Source organism: Salvelinus alpinus, chromosome 37 (assembly GCF_045679555.1).
Source record: "Salvelinus alpinus chromosome 37, SLU_Salpinus.1, whole genome shotgun sequence".
Lineage (NCBI taxonomy): Eukaryota > Metazoa > Chordata > Actinopteri > Salmoniformes > Salmonidae > Salvelinus > Salvelinus alpinus.
Window position 1 is genome coordinate 12,113,496 of NC_092122.1, and position 22,688 is coordinate 12,136,183.

General features: G+C 44.8%; 2 protein-coding genes across 3 annotated transcripts in view; both read left to right on the forward strand.

Annotated features, from left to right (window-relative positions):
* LOC139566061 (neuroepithelial cell-transforming gene 1 protein-like) overlaps positions 1-17,128 on the forward strand; it is a 35,941-nt gene extending 18,813 nt beyond the window's left edge. The window contains exons 3-10 of one of the 2 annotated variants that reach the window (XM_071386920.1): positions 747-809; positions 12,444-12,728; positions 13,466-13,528; positions 13,768-13,941; positions 14,131-14,388; positions 14,504-14,674; positions 15,037-15,223; positions 15,347-17,128. In XM_071386920.1, coding sequence (XP_071243021.1) covers positions 747-809; positions 12,444-12,728; positions 13,466-13,528; positions 13,768-13,941; positions 14,131-14,388; positions 14,504-14,674; positions 15,037-15,223; positions 15,347-15,792 — 1,647 coding nt within the window. In that variant the 3' untranslated portion in view covers positions 15,793-17,128. Of the gene's footprint in view, positions 1-746; positions 810-9,106; positions 9,353-12,443; positions 12,729-13,465; positions 13,529-13,767; positions 13,942-14,130; positions 14,389-14,503; positions 14,675-15,036; positions 15,224-15,346 lie in introns of those variants that run through there. The other variant, XM_071386921.1, reaches the window with a different exon arrangement.
* LOC139566063 (putative nuclease HARBI1) overlaps positions 1-22,688 on the forward strand; it is a 160,748-nt gene that overhangs the window by 96,529 nt on the left and 41,531 nt on the right. The gene's annotated exons all lie outside the window — the stretch shown is intronic.

The window sequence follows — 22,688 nt, forward strand, 5'->3', positions numbered from 1 at the left end:
ACTGTGGGAAAGCTGACAGGTTTGAGGAAGAAATGCCCATTTACCCCCTTCAAAACAAACTATTCATAACAAACAAATACCTCAACATACTGTCTCACTCTGCACACCCGTGATCCCGTCTCGACTTCCTGAATGCCCTGTGATGGCCCTCTACTCCCTCTGTGGTTAATGTGCCCTAATGACAGCGCCCTAATGACAGCGCCCTAATGACAGCGCACTAATGACAGCGCCCTAATGACAGCGCCCTAAGAGCCCCGGCAGTCAGGCGACACCAGCGCTCCTCCAGCCTTTACAACCCTAGTCACATACACACAAACTCCGGGCCAGACCTCATCTCACCTGCCAGCTGGTCTTCTCCCCAGGTGTTCAAGTGCTCTTGTGCTTCATTAAGCCTTTCCTGTTCCCAATGGAACCTCCAGGGGTGAACATTGTCCCTGGGGCAATAGTGGCAGTTCTTCACTTCACTGGGGTTATTGTCAAACCTATGAGACCAGGATAGGACAGGGTAATGGAGCAGAGGGGTGGTGGTTGTCTATTCTTGTCTAACATCAGAGAACAGCAGGAGTCCAGACTAGATGTAGTTGTTTTGTGTGAATTGGAGAGACTCATGAGTGTGTGTAGCTATCTGTCTAAAGAGTATCTGTGGGAGTATTGGTGTGTCTACCTGTGTGTGAATATAATAGATATGGGTAAGTTTATCTGTCTAAATTGAATAATAACATAATCTCATTTCCATCTGTCCCCAGAAGCGGAAGTGCGGAGAGAAGGATGAGTCTGATGCAGTCAGCCTGTGCAGCTTTGACTTCAAGGTAAAACACACAATGAATCGGCCCATAACACTGATCTGAGTTCACAATATAGATGCCCTGAACCAGCATTACTGATCCTAGATCAGTTTGTCAAAGTGATGCACACAGTTCTGTAAACTGTTGTTGTCCCCAAGAGTTGCTGACATTCATGAATGTACGGGAAATTGCATTCTATACTTAGAATGTTATTGCAATGGGTCATTTGGTGCCAACATGGAGGACGGTTTCCTGACCTCTGTATATCTTTGGCTGAGGTCTGAAGAAGCTAGGTCTATAGCCTATCCAAAGTCTAGCCCTGTCCTGTTTGTTTGTGATACTTGAGCATATCACTGAAAACCATCCAGATAAGGACCATGTTTGTTTATAGCAACCACCACAACACTCATCAACTCATGTTTGGGGAATTCCATCACCAAATCTACTGTAGTTACTAAGATTCTTATTTTTAGTAAATTGACAATCAGGACTCGTTGGTTGGAAAACGTCCTCATAATATGGGTCTATATTGTTGTCTGGGTGTTTGACTCACACACTCAGGCTTGTCACCAGTATTCCAACTTGGGATGATTTTCTCAATAATCCCCCTTTTGGTAATCCTCTGTTTCCACAGAGGCTTCATTATCACACTCAATCTGGAGGCGAAAGAAACGCACAGCTGTTTAGGTGAGGTGCTGGCTAGCGGAGTAGAACACTTGGTAAAGGAAAGCCGCACAGGAGCTCAGATGCATTCTGAGTAATCAGATGATTAATAGTACCCTGTTAAATTTCTCACAAACCACTATGACAGGCCACATTTCTAGTGAACACTTTTACTTTTGATGACAACATGGAGGACATTAGTCCTTTCCTACCCAGCGGAGCCTAATCTTGTTTTTTTGATCGCTTCATATTTCTTCAGTAAAATGTTTGGGTCTGAAATGACTCGAAAGCTGAGGGTGACCTGATGAGACTGTTGATAGTAGTGCATTAAAGAGATTTGCCCATCACAATTTATAAACAACCCTACATCATTATGCTCAATCAGATTTGAGCCATTTTACTGGTAGTCTCTATATACAAAGACTTGTTATTGTCCTGTAGCATTGGGTTTTTGACATTTTTGAGGTGGTTTGTAGGCTGGTCTATGTATTGGTCTGTACCAGGGAACTCTGTCGGGGTCTCGACTTACTTTCTAGAGTTAAAATACTCGAATACACAAGGTGCAATTTCAAAATGTGGTTGTGTATCAGCAGTTTCTCTAATGTCAATCACTGATAGTCAGTCAATTAGCTCATGTCGGCTAATAGTTTTTTAGATTAGCGGTCAGCTATCTAAACTTGTTATCATTGAGGAATTACGACCAGGGGGCCCCCATTGATTTTGTTAGTCAGTCTCACTCGGATATGATATAAAGAAAAATGCTAACATTTCTCTCCGCCCCGTGGCAAAAAGAATAGAATTGCATAAAATGACACTGAACAAAAATATAAATGCAACGTGTAAAGTGTTGGTCCCATGTTTAATGAGCTGAAATAAAATATCCCAGAAATGTTCCATACGCACAAAAGTGCATTTCTCTCAAATTTTGCGCTCAAGTTTGTTTACATCCCTGTTAGTGAGCATTTCTCCTTTGCCAAGATAATCCATCCACCTGACAGGTGTGGCATATCAAGAAGCTGATTAAACAGCATGATATTACACAGGTGCACCTTGTTCTGGAGACAATAAAAGGCCACTCTAAAATGTGCAGTTTTGTGTCACAACATAATGCCACAGATGGCTCAAGTTTTGAGGGAGTGTGCAATTGGCATACTGACTGCAGGAATGTCCACCAGAGTTGTTGCCAGTGAATTGAATGTTGATTTCTCTACCCTAAGCTGACTCCAATGTCATTTTAGATAATATGGCAGTAAGTCCAACCGGCCTTATGGCGTTGTGTGGGTGTGTGTGGGGGCGAGCGGTTTGCTGACATCAACGTTGTGAACAGAGTGCCCCATGGTGCAGAGTATGCCTTGCCTTGTCTCTGTTGTTGCTTCATTCATTCCATGATCTTTGCCTAAGCCTCCACTTTCATGGTTGAACTGATTTCAGTCACCTGAAATCAGTGACTGGTATTATGATCCCATCACAAGGTATTATGATGGGATGGGCTATTGTGGAATGGAAGTGTGGATACAGACGAAATCCTGTCTGTCATTCAGTGGTATGAAAGTCTTATTTTTCCACTGTGTTATTGGTGATTGGTCAACAAGGAGTTGTCAGAATGACCACTTCACCAACAGAGTTATTGTAACACAGGGTACGTCCATGCTTCAGTACAGAACAGCCATGCTGTGTACTGAGATCTAGCAGCCAGATTCACTTGGACGTCCATCCATGTCCCGAGGGCGTCTGGAGATGCCTTCAGAATCCTGCTATGGCATTGTGGACGGAGATGGTGGATGAGCGTTAGCCACCCAGTGCTAAACAGTCGTTTTACATGTATTTGTTTTAACCCTATCCCAAACCTTAACCTTGTTAGTTCTAGATCTGTCATTCTCATTGAAAGCAAGTCTAAGAAGTAGTAGATCTGTTCTATTTCTATGCTTCTTGTTCTTAAGTTTTGTTTTTGTCTTTTACTTTCGGTTTTGTACACCAACTTCAAACAGATGAAAATACAATCTTTTCGGTTATTGAAAATATATTTCACAGCGGTTTAAATGGTACAATGATTCTCTACACTATACGGTTAAAGGTGCAATATGCAGAAATCGCTCCACCATTTCCTGGTTTCAAATATAAATTCAAATAGTTAGTTTAATTTCAGTTTATGCTAAATTGCTTGTTTTGTCACTGAAATTAGGCAAACTATTAGAATTTTAGCAACCAGCAAATGGCGGTGCGATTTCTGCACATTGCACCTTTTTAACTGTTGAGTTGTTTTTGTTTGAACTCTATCCCAACCCTTAACTCTTAACTTAACCATTCAGAATGAGAGACAGCAGCGGTGCAACCCCAGATGCAGATGCTCCAGTAGGAGAAACCCAGGGTGTCCAAAACACATAGACATTTTATGTTTGGCGCCACTTTTACATTTTGAGAAACATTTGCAGTGCAGTGATTTAAGCAAAGGTTAAAGGCTCTTGTAGTGTATGACTAACTGAGGTCAAACCACTCACTGACTCAAACTAAACACGATCAAAACAAGATTAGGCTCCGCTGGGGAAGAACAGACTAATTTCACTAAACTTGCCAAGTGATATTTCATAAGGTCGAAGTTGGGCAAGAATGGAGAGAGGAATGATTCACTGAACCACTCCTCTGTCATAAAGTATGTGTTTACTAGAAATGTGGCCTGTCATAGAGGTTTGTGACAAATTGAACAGGGTACTATTATTCATCTGATTAGAAAAATCTGCCGTTGTGTCCTTGAGCAAAGGCACTTAACCCTAATTGCTGCTGTAAGTCGCTCTGGATAAGAGCGTCTGCTAAATGACTCAAATGTCAAATGAACTCATTCGGCTGCTAGGTGAACAGTCTACTCTGGCGAATGGTCCTCGTTTAATGAAGTTAGATCAAAGCTGAATCAATGTCTGCATACAAGATCACATCATGATGGTATTCTACATAACTGAGTATAATAGCGTATTATAGTTTTCCTGTAAAACAAACACCACCTAATTTCTTATGAGATTTCAGGGTGATTGTGTGACTTGTTGCCTTTTTCTCTCATGTGGCCAGACCTTAACAACGTGCTCCAATAGGCTAAATATGTGCTTTGATTGAAACTAAACACAGGCACGCTACAGTTTGATAACCCATCTACACTCAAATCTGCCCACTGTCCATAATTGTAAACCACACTGTAGGCTACTTCAGAACAGCGCTGTGTAACTCCAGAAGAGCTAAATGTTTCTCCTCATGAAACTGATTGAGATCCAATAGTTGGCATGCAGACGCTGCATGGATGTTTCACCGGTAAAACTTGAAGAATTATTATTCCCGAGCGAAAGTGAGAAATGTGCAGGGAGGGTACCACAAAAATGTGTGCGTAAATCCCCCCCACATGCGCAGAACGTGATTTGGATCTTCAGCTCTGGGGGAGAAGGGATATAGGCGGGGACAGGGCGGTTAGCTACGGATTCGCAGGCTCGGCCTATTCGCAAACCTGTTGCACTCGACCAGATCCCCTCCCCCGCACACCTCTCCAAATCCACCTTCAACCCCCCATGCTGTCTGGCTCTTTGGCCCAGGTGGAGGGGGTTGAGGCAGGTAAACAACCTACGAACAATAGGCTACTTCCATAGTTCTCTGCCCCCCCCCTCCTCCTCCTCCTCAACCCTCCAGGTTTGACCTGCATGCTCGCGCAGAGAGCCAAAATGTTGCCACAATAAAAACAGGGCAGGGGGGTTGAGTAGCTGACTAGAAGGTGTTTGCTGTAAATGCTGCACATTTACTGAGTATTTATTGAGTATCGCCAGTCCTGGCTGGAATCAGGGTTCCTTGAAAAACCTGAAGCCACAAGTTGTAACTTTCCAAGCTTATTTCACCACCCCTTTTTTCTCTTCTGCATGTTTGCTTGGTGGGTAAGCTAGACGTGTGTGTGCGTGTGTGTGCTCTCTATGAATGTGCAATGACAAACCTGTGGTTCTTGGTTACCTCCACACTGTTTGGTAGCAACCCATAGAAGCCCTGGTTGTGTGCACTGAGTAAAACTCACTTAAGTAAACTATTGAGTAACCTGGGGATGTTTGTCTGGTGTGAAATCTATCGCTGGTATTGTGTTTAATGGCTGCTCTGTGATGGTTTTAGTGGGGCACTGCTGGATAAGAAGCCCTGTCCTCATCTCCCCTCCAATAGCTGCCGAAGAGACCGTTTAATAGGTTGATTGGCAGTAAGGCAGAGGAATGAGGGAGGAATGGAGACCACAGGAAATTGGGGAACAGGTATAGGTGGAAAGTGAATGGGAAGAATGGAGCGAGAACAAAGGAGGCAAATTCCAAATAGTGAGAAATGGGGCAATACAGGAGTTGGTGTATCAGAAACGAAACTGTTTTTGTTTTTCTCTTGGCCCACTCAATCTGGCAGTGCCTGGGCTTGATACGATCACACTAAAGCCGTGATTCATTATAGTATATGGACACCCGTAGGCCTATTCTCTTCCTGCCTGCTCAAATAAGGACTCACAGACCAAATGTATATAGGGAGGAATAATCCAGTAATATTAGATTCATTCTAGACCATATCTGCCATTTATTGTACCTGAACTCCTGCACCAAACTCCCACCACCAGGGGGCAATGGTTCCACCACTTGTTGAGTGAATTAGTCCCCTTGGAAAGTGTTGGCTGTTATGTTTTCCCCAGAACTCGAATAAACACTAGCCTTGTCCTGTACTGCTGATGTAGAGGGCATGTTCAGTTCAGTCCGAACTGCAAGCCCCAGGGCTCTGTTTGTTCCTGGCAGGGAGGTACCGCGGTGGAATAGAGGGTAACGCTATGGTTGAGGTGACTCACTCCTGCCTGCCTCTGTGTGTATGGGGGGGATAGTAACGTGTGTGAGAGGGTAGTATTAAGTAAGTAAGTGTGTGAATACACATTTGTTTGTCAGACCTTTACTACAGCTGACTGGGTGTTTGGGCCCGGCAAGTTGAGCTATTTTGTGTTTGGTTGTGTTCACAGCCCACCCACGGGTGATGGCCCAGACAGAGGGGTGACTCAGCCTCAGGTCTCCCCACATGGAGTGACTAACACTGAGATGCACCTCGTTGTCTTCCCTGTGTCTGGATGATTGCACGATACAGACTCTTTTCACAGACACAGGTTTTCACTTTCTCCACTGAAGGTGTACACTGGGGTAGTGGTGTGTTTTTTTTATAGTCTCTCCTCCAGACTGTCTGTATCCTGGTTCATATTCCAGCAAACAGACATTTTGTAAATATTATTATTCAGTCTCATCTGAATAATCATTCACACCATCCTCCCTTCTGGCAAACAGCTCTCCCCTTTTTCACAATTAATCGAATCATCACCCAAATCAACATGTAGTCAGACTTCCCCCCTGGGCTGTTAATTAGCATTTGATTCCTTGCCTGGAGCTGTGAATCCTAGCCACTTGTTGGGTCAGTTTGTGGAGTGAACTCTGCTTGTGGAGTGATGTATGCCAGACTGTCAGAGCCCTGTTGGTCTGTATAACACGATCAATTTGACCTGTAAACAGACAGTCCTGACGAACACATTCTCAACCATGGTGCCAGTCCTCATGTAGTTTAGCAACAATAACCCATCTGTGTTTTCTCACTTCTGTCACCACACACACACACACACACACACACACACACACACACACACACACACACACTTTCTCACACTCACACACTTTCTCACACTCACACATGCTTAGTTGCATATGTCCTGTTTCACACCTTAGTATTGACACAGGAGGGTGAATTTGAGCCTTCACATTGGTCTAATTCGTTTGCTCAACACACACACACACACGCACGCACACACAGACTGTGGCTAAATGACTAGCAAGGTTTTACATCCCTTCTACCACATAGCACCTCAGCACATTATCCAGTCCATCACACAGTCAACACCTTGGATTCTGCAGTCCATTTGCGCAGCAGTTATGAGTATGTAGCAACATGTGCAGGGTTTAGTGGCTTGCCACAGGTGTTTTCACATCTCTAATCATGTCTCAGTTAACTTTTATTCAAGTGGAGCATGAATGTGTCTGGCTGTGACATGAGTTTGTTGCAGGAAAAGGGTAGCAGGCTTGTCTTTTACTTTAAAACTCTGTTTCAGAATGACCTGAGTTTAGTTTCTCACTTCTTTTTACTGTTAAACTGGGTGCAGATGTAATGCCCCCCCCCCCCTTTAAATGGATACTTTAGGATTTTGTCAATGAAGCCCTTTATCTACTTCCCCAGAGTCTGATGAACTTGTGGATACCATTTTTATGTCTCTGTGTGCAGTTTGAAGGAAGTTGCTAATTAGCGTTAGCGCAATGGAAGTCTATAGTATCTACTAGCATTCTGGGTAATAAGGAACTAAACACCCCTAATTTAAATCCACCCCCACACACTACACTTCTGCCCTCAATACACAGGGTCTTGTGTGTGATATAATAAGGAGATGAGTGAGTGCTCCCCTCTTATTGATATTCTAACTGATCGCCCCCATCCCCTGCTGATCAGAGCCTGGTAACGGCTCTCTGTCATTAGCTAAAGCAGACAACGAACACTGGTGCACTTTACACCTTTCACACCAGAAAGCCAGGAGACAAAGAAGTGCTCCATAATTACTCACTCAATGAGGTGTGATATTGATTACATGATGGTTCACTACTTATAGGTTGTGTTTGAACTAGATTCTATAGGTGGAAATGTACAACTGCTGTTATCAAGGAATTTACATGATTAATTTTCTGAAGTAGAATTCCTCTAAGCCTACTTTTTGACATGATTCATCAGTATGAGCTCCGAAGGCATTTCTCTAATTTGTTTAGATTATAACACTTTTAAAAACACGAAGCAAGTTTCTCTCTGAGTTAGGGCTGCTCAATGAATCTAATTTTAATCGAAATTGCAATATTGTTAGAGGCCGCATTTTTTTAATTATTTTTTAATGACTATTTTTATGCCATGAATATAATATTCGAATGTAATAAGGGTCTCCAGGGAAACTCTGACCAACACTTTGGGTTCCTTCCCTTTCACAACGTCTACTGTACCTGTCTTTTTCATTAGTTGTCATGACAAACAACACCGACCATAGAATTGGAATACTCATTTTATTTCTATGATTCTTACAGCGTTTTGATCTAAATCGGAAGTAAAATCGCAATCATAATATTGGGTTCAAAAATTGCAATTGGATTCTTTTCCCATATTGTGCAGCCCTAAATTGTTGGACGGTTTTGTTCTCTGATGCGAGAGCAGCAGATCTCTTATCAGATCTGTGACTGAATCAGCAACTAGCCCTGTTCTCTCTGCTATCTCCACTGAACACTGTACCTTACCAGGGTATGTTTGTGTGTGTTTAGTCTCTGGCAGATTACTGCCTTGTAATACTGTCTGCACATGATGCGTAACTTTTCCATTCACTTTAACAACAAACCTCACTACATGGAATTCTCCCAGCACTTTTTTTGTTTTAATGTGTGTGTCACCAACAAAAAGCCAACGGGCTGCTTTGCCTGCATAGCCCTTCACACTTCCAAGAAGAGTCTGATTCCTCCAACAGTAACCCCCCCTAAACAGTGGGAGGGGTTTGGAGCGCTTGCTCCTCCCTTTACCAAGGAGTATTTAAACCACCCCCTCCCTAACTCCACCTCAGACCAAAGTTTAGAAAGAGAGAGCGGTAGTGTGTGGAGTGAATTTGTTCTACTCTCCCAAAGATATTTAGAAGAATAAAAACTCTTTCATATGGATTAATGAAGACTCACTGGATATAGCAGAAACCTTGTTGGATTTTCTTACTCAACGCTATGGTGGCTTACGATGAACTGGGTAGCTTGGTGCCTATCAAACGGACTCTACAAGCTATAGACTGTCAGAACCGAGGCAACAAAGACTCAGAGGTGAGATACTGGGAGAAGAAGGGATTGATCTAGTATGTTCTTTCTGCTGGCTTTGTCATTTGGTATCAGTTGGATAGGAACTTGTTCTCTGCTGCGATAGCCACTGATCTCTTATCAGATCTGAGTGAATCAGCACCTTGCCCTGTTTTCTCTGCTATCAATTTTTATTTGTCACATGCTCCGTATCTCACCTGAACACTGCACCTTAGTAAGGTGTGTGTGTGTGGTGTGTTTAGTCTCTGGCAGAACCTTGTTCAATTCAAACTTTTAGTATCATAGAACAAATATCTCTATCGGACAGAAGATTGCTCAACAGGTTGAAGTTGAGGTCATAAAACTATCCATCCCTTTAGCTTTGCTGGCTTTTGTGTGAATCTCTCTGCCCAGACAGGTAATGTATCCTAGCCCTGGGGGTTGAGTAGTACCTCATCAGCACTATAACAGCAGGGGACAAATAGCCATACCGAGATCAGCACCATGTATTGCACTCCCCCCCCCCCCCCTTCTCAGAGCCCTGGGGGAGTGCAGTGAAGCGGCTCTCAGGTGTGAGTGCTCACACAGCAGGCTGAGAGCATTCCTCACACACAATTAAAGGGAGGGGGGTAGAACCCAGGTGTGCCTCTACTTCTCTGACTCACACAGAGCCACTGGTCAGTAGCAGCCTTACTCACTTCTCTAGTCTCCTTCCTTCCCCCATTCAAGGTTTTTGTGGTTAGATTTCGGAAGGGGTTTCAGGGGGAAGCCAGCGGTTACATTGTCGGTAAATCAGAAAGGAGAAGTTGAGCTCTTCAATGAAGTGAGTAGTCGCGTTTGGAAACCTAAGTCACCCCACAGTTACTCTTTGATGAGCTCTTTTGTTGGAGTCCAGGGTAAACAGTGGTGTTCCACTCCCTCAGAGCCTTGCTATCAGCTATGCTGTAATGAGAGAGAGAGAGAGATGCAGCAGGGAGGGACAGCCAAACCAGCAGGGATTAACACATGTGGGGTTACATCAAAGGGAGGCCAGGGGCACAGGAAGGGGCTATTGGGGGGGCTGGCTGAAAAAGTGGATACATTTAGTTGATGAGCCTTTGGCTTTCTGGTTGGAGATAACGAGGGAGAAGGATAATTGTGGAAGGAGAGGAGGAAGGGAGGGGTGTTGTTATAAAAAGGGGCCAATTTAGGACATTAGGGAAGATTTGAGTGAGTGCCCATGGTCCCTCAATCGGTGGTGGTGGGGGGTTCCAAAGACGGTACAGAACGATACAGTCCAGCAGCACAAACCCCGGATATGTCTGGCTTCCTGAAGGGAGCGAGACTGGACAGTATTCCAGGGAGTTCCCTGTAGTCAAACTGCCTGGAATAGGACTAGTTTCTATCAGTCTGCATGTTGTCTCTCCAGCTGATAGTAACACTGGGTGGGTGTACAAAGAACAGCACTAGTGGCCTTTGTTATTCCAGGGCCGGTCCCCAAATGACAGGAAAGGCACAATGGGCAACACACGTTTCCAAAGTTTACATTGGAAGACCCCCTGATTTCCAAAGCAAATTCCCCCTCTGTTTCCATTGTCCAATGGGGTTTACAGCAGAACTAGTTGGACACAGTGTGGCTGTTATGGTCCTCTCTCCACTCAGTAATGACGTCCATTAAAATAAAGTCCTAGAGAGGTTTAAACCAGGCCTGTGCTTTAGGATTGGGATTCCTTTCTGACTGCACCATTTCTGGACCACCGTCAGAGCGGTTCGGATGTGGTCAAGTGCTGGTCCTCTCGGTTTATTGGCTCTGGGATACAGTGGTTTAGATAAGTTCCTGGACTGTCTGGCGGTCCTGGTCAAAGACCCCGACCACATTTGGACCATGACCCTAGCTGGCTGCAGCCACAGTGGCTTTCACACCAGACTCTGGGGTGGATCTGTTCTGCAGCTGTGGTCTGCTTCTGGGGCCAGGAGGAGCCTGAATGGCTCTCTTTTCCCCCAGTTTCGCTGAGCCAAGGCAAAACCCCATTCATCCTGAGTCAGGAGAAGGCTCAGAGAGTTTAAGAGCTTGGGGGTTCCAATAGAGCATGCAGCATAGATTTCATAAGACTTCTTTTTTTCTTCTTCTTTTTTTCTTCCCAAAACATGTCTAAGAGCATTATATTTATGGTTGTTTTTGAAGAGGTGTCTCTCAGTCTATGAATTCATTCCCTCAGATCTGCAGTGCTTTGATATGTTTGCTGCTGTTTGCAGCAGGCCAGTGCATTGGCAGGGGAGTGTTGCGCTCAGTACAGGGGAGTGAAGCGGGATTACCTGGTGTGATGCTTCTCTCACGCGATGAGGGCTCCGGGGCCTGTTCCGACTCGCACCCACAAACCCCACGCCACCCCCTGTGACTCCTAAAAAAGACTGAGACTTCCAGTATTCTAGTGCCTGTTTAGGACGAGGCCTGTTAGTTCCTCTCTGTCTCTCACTGGTGGTCTTTCGTCGAGAGTCACACATCAGTTTTACTGTGGCTGTCCAAACACAGCACCGTCCTGTCTCGTACCTCACTGAGCTCTGGGAGACGGGAGTTAAACGATGAGGCCTTTTGTCTTCCCATGTTTGAGTGACTGAACAGCCCCAGTCTCACGGTCCGTTTGCTGTAGTTAAGCCATAATGCTGAGTAGTTGTGTAGTGTCTGTGTGTGTGTGACATAGTAAGTGTGAGTGTGTTGGACAGCTGAGAGCAGGGGTCCCGTGCATTCCTGGCATGCCTCCAGGCCCCTTCTCTGGTCGGCGCCTCTGGGCTGCAGTCTGAAAGGGGGTCTTTGTGCTCGCCCAGCCTGCCCTGGGCTCCTCAGTCCTCACATGATGGAGGCAACAGCTGCTGGGGCTGCTGCTTCCTCCTGCCCGCTGTCTCTATGGCCTGACCCCAGCTCCAAACCCCTCCTCCCTTTTGGAGGGAGTGTCATCAATAAGGATTCGTGGCTGGCATCATCAGGGCAATGTCATATCAGTAATGGGGAAGCTTCTAGCTGTTTCCTGGTGAGGCTTCTGCTAAAGGAGTTGACGTTCTGATGGTTGAGGTTTATGATAAAGGAAGTTGAGAATCTGAGGCCTAATCTGTGTTTCCCCCCTCTCTCTCTTCTCTCCAGGAACCCAGCAACAAGCGTGTCCGTCCTCTCGGCAGGGTGACCTCGCTGGCTAACTTCATCTCCCCCGTGAGGAATGGGGCCGTCCGGCGCTTCGGCCAGACCATCCAGTCCATGTCCTTCCGGGGCGATGGCAATGGTGGCAAGACGCCGGGCGTGCCCCAGAAGCCATGCAGTAAGGCGGCGGCGCCCACGCCGCCCAAGAGACGCAACAGCACGCTGTGGTCGGAGACATTAGACGTCCACCAGAAGGGCACCTTCTCCACCAAGGAGATCAAGAGACAGGAGGTGAGAGTCAACACCGTCACCATAGACTTCTCAAATCTCTCTTCACACAAATCCCAATAGAGAAAGAATGGGAACTCGGCTGCAACAATAGATGGTTTGATTAGATTAGAACGGTGTGAGGTGAGAGACTGAACCACATACCTGATGTCTAGTTCGGCTGGCCCTGCTAAAGTGCTCCAGATGACTGAGTGCGCTCCAGGTCACAAAGCCAGACGCCACGGTATTCAACCTAGCCTGGGACAGAGTTATTAAAGCCAGAGGGCTGGGTGCTTTTCCTGCTCTCCCGCCCCCTGCTTTTGCTCTGTTTTTCTCTTTTGATTCTCATACACTAGTTCAGACTTTTTTGTTTGTTTTGAAAGTCCCCTCGGTATTTGTGCTGAGTGAGCTAAGTGGGGTTAGAAGCGGTCAGGGCCCAGTCTGTCACCAGTCTGTTCCAGAGCTGGTGTCTGACGTCACTAATGTACCCCTGGCCTGGCAGACCTCTCAACCAACTGTCAGAATACTCTCAAACCATAAACAACACAGAGAGAGTAATTGAGAGAGAAGGGACCCAAGAATTTTGCAACTCATTGACCTCAGTAATTTGCCATTGATTTGTCCTCTTACTTTAATATGTCCTCAGTAATTTGGTGTCCTTTTTAGTTTGATGCTGTTTAATATGTCCTCAGTGTTTTAATTTGGCATGACCTCCTGTTCCATGGTGTTTTAAATATGTCTTTCATCTCCTTCGTCCTCAGGCCATATTTGAGTTGACTCGCGGCGAACAGGACCTGATTGAGGACCTCCAGCTCGCACGCAAGGTTCGTACTTTAATTCAAACCCTCCGAGAGTACATATCAGGCAAACAGATTAAATCTGACTAGTTGGCAGCTCTCTTCTAAACATGACCGACCATTAACCATTTGCTATAAAAAGAAATGATTCCATTTCTATCTCACTAAAACCTTTCCTCCAGAGCTCTTCTTAGGCTCCCCTTCTCTTTCTAAATAAACCGTAAGCTGTTGAATGACTGCTTGGCTCTATTTTCTCTCTCCTCCAGGCGTACCACGACCCCATGCTGAAGCTGAGTATCATGTCGGAGGAGGAGCTGACCCATATCTTCGGGGACCTGGATGCCTACATCCCCCTCCACGAGGACCTGCTGGCCCAGCTGGCCAGAGCCACCGGCCCCGATGGCACCGTGGGACAGATAGGACAAATTGTTGTCAGCTGGGTACGTACCAGGGCCTGTGCCCACTCAATTTTGGCGTCTCTCTATCTTTCTCTACCTGTGTAAGTGTTTATCTAGCAGGGACCAAAGTGTTGAAGATGTCATAAAGATGCCCCTTTATGACATGACATCTGTATGTTTATCTAGCAGTGAATGGCCAAAGTGCTAACAGTACATCTCTCTCCCCACCAGTTGCCAGGGCTGAATGCATACCGAGACTACTGCAGTAACCAGGTGGCGGCCAAGGCCCTGTTGGACCAGAAGAAACAGGACCGGAGGGTGCAGGACTTCCTGCAGCGCTGCCTGGAGTCTCCCTTCAGCAGGAAGCTGGACCTGTGGAGCTTCCTGGACATCCCCCGCTCCCGCCTGTTCAAATACCCCCTCCTGCTCAAAGAGATCCTCAAACACACGACGCCCGAGCACCCTGACACTCCCCACCTGGAGGTAGCGGTGAGTGGAGAGAGGGAGACGCACACAAACACTTATGAATACAGCTTTCTGAAACATCAAATATATCATTGTATCCTATCAGTTTGTGACTATAACAGTGTGTGTTTGTCTCCAGATCACCATCATCCAGGGTGTGTTGTCTGACATCAACATGAAGAAGGGGGAGTCAGAGAGCCAGTACTACATAGACAAGCTGGAGTATCTGGACGACAGGCAAAGAGACCCGCGCATCGACCAGTGCAAGAGTCTGTTGTGTCACGGCGAGCTACGCAACAAGAGCGGAACAGTGAGTTTAGAACACACACGCATACACACACATTATAATGCTAAAATACACACACTCGCACCCCAATCCACCTAAAGCAATGATTCTTCCCTGGCTCCTTCTAACCCTCACGTGCACAAACTTGAGCTCTGCACCCCCAAATAAGGCAATCAGGGCCAAAACTTGGACCTTTTTTCATTTAAAACGAACCGAATAACACATGAATTACATAACCACATGAGAATCTCTACCAATAAAAATCTGTTGGCAGATGAGAATGTGAGAAACTATGCCTGAAATTAAACAAAACTTTTGCAATGATCTGATTTTTAATATATATATATATATATTTTTTTTTTTTCTTTCTTTTGTCCTCCCTCCAGAAGCTGCATGTGTTCCTGTTCACAGAGCTGTTGGTGATGACCCGGCCTGTGACGCGGAACGAGCACCACTGTTTCCAGGTGTACCGGCAGCCAATCCCGGTGCAGGACCTGGTGCTGGAGGACCTGCAGGATGGAGACGTCAAAATGGGTGGCTCCTTCAGAGGAGCATTCAGTAACTCAGACAAAGGTGAGCCCCTGACCCCTCACCTATGACCCCTCCCCTATGACCTTCCATGTCTATCTGGAGGTTAAAGCCTGTAACTGAAACTGATGGTTAATCTAAAGTCTTGTTCTCTGTTCATCTCCTCAGCCAAGAACATCTTCCGTGTGCGTTTCCATGACCCGTCTCGGGGCCAGTCCCACACGCTGCAGGTCAACGACGTCTTCCACAAGCAGCAGTGGCTCAACTGCCTGCGCAGCGCCATCTCCGTCCACCACCCCGCCGACGCCGCCGTCACCACGCCCGCTTCCTCCCCGGCAGCCGACGCCCACTCCAAGCGGCTCTCCTCCAAAATCTCCTCCGTCATCCACACGGAGGAGGCCGACGAGAACTGCCCTTTGACGCCTGCAGGTGCAATGTCCGCCTCCAGTTCGCTATGCGGGGACGAGACCCCCAGTCCCACCTCAACATCTCCCTCCTCCCGCTCCTCATCCTCCTCTTCATCACCACTATCCTCCCCGTCGCCCAAACACAAAACCAAAAAGGACAAGCGCTCCCTCTGTGCTTTAGGGAAGAGGAAGGAGACCATGGTGTAATTAGAGGGGAGAAAAAGGACTCCTGGGCGAGCGGACAATATGTTTGTACATAAGGAGGAGGGGGGGGGGGGGGGCTGGGTGTTCCCTCCCCGTGGGACTTTTATTTATGCATCTGTGTGTTTATTACAACAGTGTTTTGTGTTACTGTCCCCATTGGCAGCTATTTACATTACCCTTCCATCCCTCCACTGTTTGGTTCTGTCCACAAAGGGGCTAAGTGCATACCATTCAGTATTCTGGAGAGGCCTGCTTGGCTTTCAGTAATTAGATAGAAGTCGTGCATATAGTCCTGTTTACTATTTGATTTTTTAAATTGAAGTTTTACTACTTTTTTTCAATCTGAACTTACTGTAGCTCTATGTTTAAAACGACACTGTTTCTAGCTTTTTGCTGTTGTTATTTAACACTTTTTGGGGAGGTGGATAGAAGGGAAGAGTTCCCACAATAGATGAGATGTATACGAAACTGAAAACTATACATTTTGATAAGTCTGATTCGTAGGTGTACTGGAGGACGGGTCTTATTTTTGTACATTCCTAATAACAGATATTTTTTTATGGTCCGGACACCTTTTTGCATCACCTGCAGTTGAAGGCATTAACTTTAATCAAATCGCATTTTAATGGGAAAAAACATTCATTGCTACAGAATGTAGTAATTTTATGTCAAAACACATATCAAATGAGATTTTGTTTTACTACAATGTAAAAACAATTTAAACTGAGCCATGTTGGTTTAAAAAGCTGACTCTTCCAAATGAAAATTGATCACTTTTCAATGTAGCAATCTTGCATGGAGCTTTAGTTGTTGACACTGCCACTACGCAGCCACAGTACTGGCAGGAGAATATACATGCTTGTCTGATGGGTTGGGATCTACTAAGGAGATGACGTATAGCTGAAAGAAACCACAAAGATGGATTGAGAAAAGCAAAAGAGTATGTTAGAAGAAGACTTAAGAGATGTGGAAAAAAGAGGGAAATGTTGAATGTGTTTGAACTGAGAAGTTGGGGTTTTTGTTTTCAAGGTGTGTGTAGCCACTAGCCACGCAATGATGGAGCTGTGATGTGGTGCCTTGTCCAAAAATGGAGGTTTGAGGCACTGGTCAAAAGCCAGTGAGAAAAATTAAAAGAAAGACTATGTATGTTATAGGGAGAAAACTGATGAAGGTGTTATGAAAGTGTTGAAGAAGGAAAATGAATGAGGTTTGAAAAGGGGATGGAAAAGAACTGTACTGAAAAGTAAAGGGCTGTGATATGACTGCCATGGCCTGTATGTGGTGTTAAAAAAACAACACAAAAATCTATAATAAAGATCTGTGAAAGAGTTGCATCTGACCTCTTGAGTTACGCTCTTCCTTTATATTTTCTACCTCAGTGGACTGAATGATCTGACCTGAATAACTACATGTGTCATACATAAACACACAATCATCATCATTGGCTGTTGGTTGCTGTCTTGGTAACTGTTTTTGAGTTCTCTGAATTGTTTAGATAGTTAATGGCGTGACGACAATGATTACACCATTATGGCATCTTTTAGTCTTGCTTATAACAGGAAAATCACATTTACGTAAGTATTCAGACCCTTTACTCAGTACTTTGTTGATGCACCTTTGGCAGCGATTACAGCCTTGAATCTTCTTTGGTATGATGCTACAAGCTTGGCAGCTGTATTTGGGGAGTTTCTCCCATTCTCTGCAGATCCTCTCAAACTCTGTCAGGTTGGATGGGGAGCGTCGCTACACAGCTATTTTCAGGTCTCATGAGATGTTCGATCTGGTTCAAGTCCGGGCTCTGGCTGGGAAACTCAAGGACATTCAGTAACTTGTCCCAAAGCCACTGCTGCGTTGTCTTGGCTGTGTGCTTAGTGTCGTTGTCCTGAGCGCTCTGGAGCAGGTTTTCATCAAGGATCGCTCTGTACTTTTCCCTCTTAATCTTTCCCTCGATCCTGACTACTCCCAGTCCCTGCTGCTGAAAAACATCCTCGCATAGTCACTTTAACTATACATTCATGTACATACTACCTCAATTGGGCTGACCAACCAGTGCTCCCGCACATTGGCTAACCGGGCTATATACATTGTGTCCCACCACCCACCAACCCCTCTTTTACGCTACTGCTACTCTCTGTTCATCATATATGCATAGTCACTTTAACCATATCTACATGTACGTACTACCTCAATCAGCCTGACTAACCGGTGTCTGTATGTAGCCTCGCTACTTTTATAGCCACGCTACTGTATATAGCCTGTCTTTTTAATGTTGTTTTATTTCTTTACTTACCTGTTGTTCACCTAACACCTTTTTTGCACTATTGTTTAGAGCCTGTAAGTAACCATTTCACTGTAAGGTCTACACCTGTTGTATTCGGCGCAGGTGACAAATAAACTTTGATTTGATTTGATTTTTTGCTGCCATCACCATGCTTCACCGTAGGGATGGTGCCAGGTTTCCTCCAAATATGACGCTTGGCATTCAGGCCAAAGATTTCAATCTTGGTTTCATCAGACCAGATAATCTTGTTTCTCATGATCTGAGAGTCTTTTAGATGCCTTTTGGCAAACTCGAAGCAGGCTGTCATGTGCCTTTTACTGAGTAGTGGCTTCTGTCTGGCCACTACCATAAAGGCCTGATTGGTGGAGTGCTGCAGAGATGGTTGTCCTTCTGGAAGGTTCTCCCATCTCCATAGAGGAACTCTGGAGCTCTGTCAAGTGACCATCGGGTTCTTGATCACCTCCCTGACCAAGACCCTTCTCCCCCAAGTTTGGCCGGGCGGCCAGTTCTAGGAAGCTGAGCTCAATTTTGAGTCTCATAGGAAAGGGTCTGAATACTTATGCAAATAAGGTATTTATGTTTTTTATTTGTAATACATTTAGAAAAAAATTCTAAAAACATGTTTTACTTTGTCGTTATGGGATATTGTGTGTAGATTGATGAGGACATTTGTTTATTTAATCCATTTTAGAATAAGGCTGTAATGTAACAAAATGTAGAAAAAGGGAAGGGGTCTGAATACTTTCAGAATGCACTGTACCTCAGTCTGTCCCCAGATCTTCCATTCCTCACAACACCACTGACCGTATTAACAGAAAAGCCTCACTCTGAAAGGGGGGACTTAACGGACGGACCATCAAAACCCTTTAATAACATGTTAACAGTGGCAATTGAGGGTTCATATAGGTTGTTATGACAAGAGAGACTAGATTTGGGTTTTTTTACCTTTATTTAACAACAATTTCTTATTTTCAATGAAGGCCTACCAAAAGCCAAAAGGCCTCCTGCGGAGACTGGGGCTGGTTAAAAAAAATATATATAGGACAAAAAAAAGAGAGACAACACTACATAAAGAGAGACGTAAGACAACAGCATAGCATGGCAACAACACATGACAACATGGTAGCAATAAAACATGGCAGCAGGACAACATGGTGGCATAAAAAAACATGGTACAAACATTATTGGGCACAGACAACAGCACAAAGGCAAGAAGGTAGAGACAACAATACATCACGTGAAGCAGCCACAACTTTCAGTAAGAGTGTCCATGGTTGAGTCTTTGAATGAGATGGAGATAAAACTGTCCAGTTTGAGTGTTTATTGCAGCTCGTTCCAGTCGCTAGCTGCAGCGAACTGAAAAGAGGAGCGACCCAGAGATGTGTGTGCTTTGGAGACCTTTAACAGAATGTGACTGGCAGAATGGGTGTTGTATGTGGAGGATGAGGGCTGCAGTAGGTATCTCAGATAGGCCTACGAGGGTTTTATAAACAAGCATCAACCAGTGGGTCTTGCGACGGGTTTACAGAGATGACCAGTTTACAGAGGAGTATAGAGTGCAGTGATGTGTCCTATAAGGAGCATTGGTGGCAAATCTGATGGCCGAATGGTAAAGAACATGTAGCCGCTCGAGAGCACCCTTGCCTGCCGATCTATAAATTATGTCTCCGTAATCTAGCATGGGTAGGATGGTCATCTGAATCAGAGTTAGTTTGGCAGCTGGGGTGAAAGAGGAGTGATTATCATAGAGGAAGCCAAGTCTAGATTTAACTTTAGCCTGCAGCTTTGATATGTGCTGAGAGAAGGGCAGTGTACCGTCTAGCCATACTCCCAAGTACTTGTATGAGGTGACTACCTCAAGCTTTAAACCCTCAGAGGTAGTAATCACATCGGTGGGGAGAGGGGCATTATTCTTACCAAACCACATTACCTTTATTTTGGAGGTGTTCAGAACAAGGTTAAGGGCAGAAAGCTTGTTGGACACTAAGAAAGCTTTGTAGTAGAGCGTTTAACACAAAATTCAGGTAGGGGCCAGCTGAGTATAAGACTGTTCCATCTGCATATAAATGGATAAGAGAGCTTCCTACTGCCTGAGCTATGTTGTTGATGTAAATTGAGAAGAGCGTGGGGCCTAGGATCGCGCCTTGGTTGCAGTGACACATCCATAACCTGAGCGGAAACCAGATTGCATACCATAGAGAATACTATAGACATAAAGATAGCCAGTCAGTTGATTATTGACAAGTTTTTCCAACACTTTTGTTAAACACGGCAAAATAGAAATATATAACTGTTAGGATCAGCTTGATCTCCCACTTTAAATAAAGGATCAACCGTGGCTGCCTTCCAAGCAATGGGGAACCTCCCCAGAGAGGAGAGACGGTTTAAAAAGGTCGGAGATGGGCTTGGCGATGATGGAGGCAGCAACCTTAAAGAAGAAAGGATCTAAACCATCTGACTCAGATGTTTTTTTGGGGTCAAGTTTCAGGAGCTCCTCTAGCACCTCAGACTCAGTGACTGCCTGTAGGGAGAAAGTTTGTAGCGGGGCAGGGAAAAAGAGGGATCGGCATCGGGGCTAGTCGCATTCGAAGGGGTGGGAGATGAGGAAATGTTGGATGGGCAATGAGGTATGGCAGAGTCAAATAGGAATCCTTTGTTCACACATTTAGATATCAAAGTGCTTTTTATGAAAGAGGAGATATACACTGGGTATACTAAATATTAAGAACACCTGCTCTTCCATGACATAGACTGACCAGGTGAATCCAGGTGAAAGATATGATCCCTTATTGATGTCACTTGTTAAATCCACTTCAATCAGTGAGGATGAAGGGGAGGAGACCGGTTAAAGAAGGATTTTTAAGCCTTGAGACAATGTGTCAAGAACTGCAAAGCTGCTGGGTTTTTCACGCACAACAGTTTCCCGTGTGTATCAAGAAGGGTCCACCACCCAAAGGACATACAGCCAACTTGACACAACTGTGGGAAGCATTGGAGTCAACATGGGCCAGTAAGACTCTGTGGAACGCTTTCGACACCTTGTAGAGTCCATGACCCAACTAATTGAGGCTGTTCTGAGGGCAAAAAAGGGAGGTACAACTCAATATTAGGAAGGTGTTCTTAGTGTTTGGTAAACTCAGTGTATAAGGTGTGTCCAATAATGTGATTGGTAAAATAGTGCCAACATAAGTATGGAGTTAAGTTATGGGCTATGGGCGAGAGAGAGAGAGATAGGGAGTCCATTGCAGACATCACTGTAAACACATTCATGTCCAGCAGCATAAAGTAATTTGTTAGACTGGTTTAACTTACAGCCATTTTAATTGGTCTCTGTGCAGCCAATGCCGCTTGGCAGGGCCGAGCTCGGGTTCAGCTTTTATGGAGAAATGGCCTCATGTCTGCTTTTCAGTAATAGGAGAATTCTCTGAGCATTCGCTCATTCTCTCCACAAAACAAAACCTGCTGTTGCATATTTACTTTAACCCAGGCCTTATATACACAAGTACATAATTGTTACAATTTAACAATTGGACACTTAACTTTATTTGCCAGTGAGGTAATGTAAGGTTCCTATCAAGTGTCTGTAGTCAGTAGAAACTAAAACATTTACTTACAGTGGGGCAAAAAAGTATTTAGTCAGCCACCAATTGTGCAAGTTCTCCCATAATTAATTAATAATTTGCAAATAAATTCATTAAAAATCCTACAATGTGATTTTCTGGATTTTCTTTTCTCATTTTGTCTGTCATAGTTGAAGTGTACCTATGGTGAAAATTACAGGCCTCTCATCTTTTTAAGTGGGAGAACTTGCACAATTGGTGGCTGACTAAATACTTTTTTGCCCCACTGTATATTGTTTTTATCTGCTTGAGGAAAGGGATATTTTGTGCTTTTTCCTACAAAGAATGTCAAAATGAGAAATGATTGTCAGTGATTGTCATTTAACAACCCTGACTGAGACTAAACACGAACCAGTGTCAGCTGACTGCTTGAGGGGTTGTCAGGCTCCAAGCCCTCTGAAAGTATTACAACACCCTCATCACTGTGTTAAACTCATGTTTCGTTTCTTGTGTTTTCCTTTGACCCCCAATTTGGAGAACTGGGTAACATCCATCGTTGTGCAACACTATTATACACCATCTTACTTCGTCTTTGGAGCGGAAGGGAGGAGGGGAGTCACTCGGGAGAAAACCCCCAGGCGTTCGCTGTTGTCTTTTGTGCTTAGGGTGTTTCTAAACAAACGAGGGAACATTTTGGCTTAAAGTGGTCGATAAAACTGCCAAGCACACCATTATCAGTAACAACTGCGGTTGCGTAACAGGGCTTTGTCTCAAGTGTGTACTTTTGAGGTGTGGATGTATGTAATTTAATGCATGGTCTTTGACGCAGACAGTTACACCATATTATTCTTTATGAGGCTACAGAGTCAAAGTATTGCTCTGGACACTGTTATACCTGTAGATATTGATATGGAGAAAGAGATTGATTTGGAGAGATATGCAGAGACCATATCAGAAAGTGATTGTGATACCGCAGTGGCATCAGTTGTCAAAGTTATTGGGTATTCAACAAAGCTGGCTTGTATCCAGCATGGCAGGAAGCTGTCTCTTTAGGCCAT